General features: G+C 46.2%; 1 protein-coding gene across 1 annotated transcript; it reads right to left on the minus strand.

The window, feature by feature from the left end:
• Nucleotides 1-3,835: 3,835 nt before the first annotated feature.
• On the minus strand, nt 3,836-4,420 carry LOC147959002 (uncharacterized). Its single transcript, XM_087538123.1, has one exon. It carries the CDS (start codon nt 4,418-4,420, stop codon nt 3,836-3,838), a length of 585 nt encoding a protein of 194 aa, XP_087394249.1.
• Between the last annotated feature and the right edge of the window lie 854 nt (nt 4,421-5,274).

Below are 5,274 nucleotides of genomic sequence, written 5' to 3' on the forward strand. Positions count from 1 at the left end.
ATGTATCATCATCTCGAATTCAAATATTTGAATCCCTTTTTTGTTCACTCCTTTCATGCCCATCTCTCTCGCATGCATGCTCCTTCAGGTACCTATCACTCTCTTTTCTCCAGCTCACCCGCACACTCACTTCATGTTTCTCCTATCCTCGCAAACATGGTCTCTCGACGTCTCCCTTGAGAAGTGTCACACTCTCCCTATCATTATACATTACACGGTTTTCATTATCTCTCACGTATCTACTGTTCTCTGGTATCACTCGGTACCTAAGCTTTCTTTTTCACCGCCACACACACAGTCTCCACTCGTCTTTCACTTTGTCTTTCTCTCTATGGGATTCTCTCACACACCCTATATGTCTCTACATATGACTCATACCACTAAAATTACTCTCTCTCTCTCTCCTGTAGACACAACATTTGTTGCGGTCTCCTTTTCGTCTCCATCCCAGACTGACATTATTCATTTGTTTACCGATTAGACAACCCCGACTACCGTCTCCTCTCTCTCTCTCTCAGACACACACACACACAACTCCTGCTTCCACTCCCCTTCCCGACTACCGTCTATCTCTCTCACACACAAAACTCTCGCTTTCGCACCCCGACTCGTATTTCTCTCACAAACATTTATCGACTAGCTAGCCTCTAGATAGGTTTATACACCCGCACAATCGTGCTTCCACCATCGCATACATGTCTCTCTCCCGCTCCTTGTATCTATGTAGATTTTTCTTCCCTTCTTGAGACACGCCCACTCGATCGTGTACACACACACTATCACCTCATTTTAAGCTGATACCTATCGCACACACACTCCTTGTGTCTTTGTCACACATGCACTCTGTCCTCCTCCACTCTCCCTCTCTCTCACACACACATGGGCTTTTTGCAACAACTAGCAAGATGCCATGCGTTGCATGGAACATCAAGATGCATTTGTATGAGTAGTTTATCTTGTGGGGGAAAAGGATGAACGAGGGAAGGCATTATTTGCAATTGTGGAGAGGGGTGTGGGTATCTTTTTGCAAAATTGCCATAGTTTCCTTCCTATCCGTCAGATATAGATCGGACGACCTGTATTGCAGGATGGCAGGCACATGATCATCACCGACAATGCTTTTTATAAGAGTAGGGATAAAAAATAGAGTCGGTGATGATGGTGGGCCTGCCATCCTGCAATGTAGGTCGTCCGATTTATATCCGACGGATAGGAAGGAAAATATGGCAATTTACCCGCACTCTTCACCACATTTGCAGATAAGGCCTTCCCTCGTTCATCCTTTTCTCCCACAAGATCTTGATATTCCGTGAAACACAGGGGCATTTTGCTAGTAAGAGTAGAAATTAGACATATACCACTTCTCGAATCTTGAAACCAACAACTTCCCTCCCTTATCTCATCAAAACCGCCAAAGGAATATATTTTGAGTGAAACATAACATATTTTTAGTGATATACGTATTTCAAAACTAGACTTTTTTTCTATCAAATCGGTGAATATGTATTAATCTACTTTGATCGTGTGGCAACGCATTGGCACATTGCTAGTAGTTATTATAATTTTTTGGACACCAGACAAACGGTGGAGTACATATATGAAGAGAAGAGGCGCACGCACGCAGTCGGCCTCTCGCTGTGTCGCACACATGAGTGTTATGTAAAGGCGCGTTAACAAATAAACCCTAAAACCCTAGGTGCACGATTGCTGCATTCGCGGGTACCGGGTACGTGGTGGAGCACCTTTGTAGGAATATTTAGCTCACATGATAATTTGATCCGTAGGAGTTGATGGTCGGGACCACAGGTGAACGACTTGGAGCGCGGTGGCTCGCCAGTTGCCACAGATCGAGTAGCCACGTTTAAAATATCATTTTTAGCGGGGTTAAGTGTTCCGATTTGCAATGGCGCGTTATAAGTAGTAAGTAGTTTTTAGAACGATTGGTATGGAGCGGAAATGGAATTCATAGTACTACGTACCTCCTTGGCATATGGTTGTATGGTTTTTTTTGTGATGGAGGTTGTATGGGTTTATGCTGCGAGATGTTGAACCTCGTAGTTCTATTCAGTAATGAAAATCGGAAGGGGAAACCCTTCTTTGATTAAAAAAAACTACTACCTCCATTCTGGTTTACTAGTCCCCATCGTACTTTGGGTCAAAGTTTGTCCACGAATTTTACTTGTAAAATATGAATGGAAAACGAGATTTTGTTATGCCCAAACAAAAAAAGGAATGGAGGGAGTGATTGCTCTGACACGGACGCGACCTCTCATAGCGCAGGCATTGAACCAGCGCGCCGGCCAAGAGGGCCGCACTCGCTGCAGGCCCGGCTGAGCACGCCTCCTCGCCGCGTGCAACCAGCTTAAGATTGCCCTACCTGCCTTCACTGAATCCGCGCGTGTGCTGGCAACACGTCCTTCCGTGAGCCGGCAGGCATTTTAGAACACAAAAAATGACTAAAATATAATTAATTTACGCATGGTCTTGTCTTGTTGTGCTCGCACTAGTAGCAGGAACTAGTAGAGGATTTTCATTATTTATAACTCTCCTCACATTTTTTTGTCTTTGAAGTGAATCATGGTTGTGGACATTATGTATGAATGTGCAGATGTCTGTGAACATGAGTTTGATGTGGAAGTTGAACTTGGAATGTCGGGCTTGCGCGTGAACTATACCATGTCCAATGCTTCATTTGTTATTGTTTGGAAAGTAATTGTTGTTATTACATGACCCGAAAAAAAACATTTTGTGCCACATCAGTGGATGCATGGACATCACAACAGGCATGCTGACTGGATAAACATTTGAACCTAGCTATTATGAAGGAAATTTTGTATTGACAATAGTTTTAGATAGCATGAGACGCCTATGCTACTCTGCCTCTGCTAGCTTATTTCTGGCTTCTTCCATCTCTTCTTTGGCTTGGGTGAAGAGAGCATCTGATTGCTCTTTTCGCTTCTTCAGGAACTCAGCTACATTATCAAGGGCTGCTGCACGCTTTCTTTCAGCCTTTACTAATGCCACGAGGACACGAACAACTGACGACTCCACCTGGCTTGTGTGTAATCCAGCATCATCTGGGAATTTGCACCTTGTGTCTAATCTAGCATCATTAGGGAACTGGCACCTTGTGTATAATCCAGCCTCATTTTGGAAACATGATCTCGAGGTTGACCATACTTCCCTCCTCGGAGGAACTGCATCCTGACATGAAGTTACTTCTTTTTTAGATCAATACTCAGAGCAACCTAGATCCATTTAGTAGAAGCCAGATAAACAGAACTCGGAGAAGTGAATTCAAAAGGAAAAAATAAAATAAAAACAGACTACAAGGTGAGAACACCCACTTCCTACACCAAGCTAAAAACGAAAGCATTAGGACGATTAAGACTCTTCTTATTACACATCGAAGAACACCATGCTTAAGAGAAACAGAAACTACAACATATACACATCGAAGAACACGAGGCTACACGAAAGTAATTGAAAGGGTGTTACTTACCAAAGCTCGTTTTACAGGTTCGGTGCAGCTCCTCTTTAACTTGCCACGCTCCTTGAAGATGTCCCGAATATCCCGTGTTTGGTCTTCATTGCTCCTCTGCATGTTCGCACTCGTGGTTTTAAAATCTCAACATGGCAAGAAAAATATACTACTAGTAATACTCGCGCATCTTGTGGGCAACATTAAAGCACTCGTCTGCCATGTTAGAGCATCTCCAACAGAATCGCAACGCGCGGCACTTTAAAAAAGCGTTTATAGTGCTGAGATCGAGAAGTAGATACTAGAGAGTAGAGGATAGTTCTCATCATAGAGAGATAAAAAAAGATAATTCAACTACTCCTCATCATCCGACTCCTCCTCGGTGATGTCCTTCTCTGATGTCTGACTGTAGGCGTGAAGATACCGATCATCGTCGGATTCCCAGGGCGACGCTGCTCCTAGCCTCATGTTGAATTGAGCGTCCGCTTTTCGCCTACGCTTGTCCTCGCAATAGGCGGCTCGCTCCACCCTCCTCTTATCCCTCTCCGCCCTCCTTTGTGCGTAGAACTCGCGCTCGTTGATGATGTCCTGCAGCAAGTGTTGGCTCCACAGCGCCATGGCTTCCTCGTCCATCTCGGCGATGCCGAGACGGTGCTCCCTCCTCCGGTTGTTGCGACGATCCTCGTCGGTGCTAAGCCGCGGCAGAGGCACGAGCTCCTGCGCCCGCTCCCGCGTCGGCACGTTGGGGAAGTTCAATGTTCTATGAGGCCACCGGAGGCGCCACACCGCCGCGTCGTACGCGCGGGCGGCCTCGCTGGTGGTGTCGAAATTGCCGAGGCCGAGGCGCATCCCACGGAACCGAATCTCGGCGGAGAAGCCACCGGAGGGGCGCGCACGGACACCGCGGTATCCCCAAGTTTCCCGGCGATGTGGCGGCATGGTGGCGCGGCGGCGGCGAGGCGAAAAAGAGCGGGGAGAGAGCGGTGGCGAGGCACAGAGAGGGGAGAGAGCGGTGGCAAGGCACAGAGTGGGGGGGGGGGGCGTTGGATTTTATAAAACGCGTTGGACGCCGTGCGCCAAAACTAGCGCACGCCCGACCGCTTTTTCCCACGCGCACAATCCATTCCCGACCTCTCTGCTATCTCTACTCTCTTCTCTACTGTTATATTTATTTAATATTTAATATTTATCTCTACTTTCTTTACTGTCTACTTTTTTTCTCTATACTTTTTTCTTGCAATATAGGCCGTCCGATTTATATCTGACAGATAGGAAGGAAACAAATGGGAATTTTGCAAAAAGATACCCATACCCCTCTCTAGATTTGCAAATAAGTCCTTCCCTCGTTCATCCTTTTCTCCCACAAGATAAACTACTCATACAAATGCATCTTGTTGCGTGCAACGCATGGGCATCTTGCTAGTTCTAAAAACTTTTCCATCATTTGCCACACTACTGGTTGTAGATGAAAAACCTACCCAAGCACAGCGCGATACAGGAGCGACGCACAATTACAAGATGATATTCTGTTGGACAATGGAGGCTATAACCAATTACTTTTACGGGAACAATAGCACCCACGAAATTTGAAGGGTAGGTATGAACAAAATTGGAACTGCACATGTACTGCTAAGTGATTCAATACACACATTACCAATCGAGGAGGAGAACGATGGTCGCGGCGGCTTCTGTGAGTCATGGTCGGCAACGGGAGTCAGTTCATTGTCCACGACGGTGGTACTTCTGCGCTTGGCGTCGGCTTCCGGGAAGCAGATCCAAGACCGTGGAAGACG

The sequence above is a fragment of the Triticum urartu genome, chromosome 7A, assembly GCF_056163025.1.
Source record: "Triticum urartu cultivar PI428250 chromosome 7A, HENAU_Tu73, whole genome shotgun sequence".
NCBI classification, from domain to species: Eukaryota; Viridiplantae; Streptophyta; class Magnoliopsida; order Poales; family Poaceae; genus Triticum; species Triticum urartu.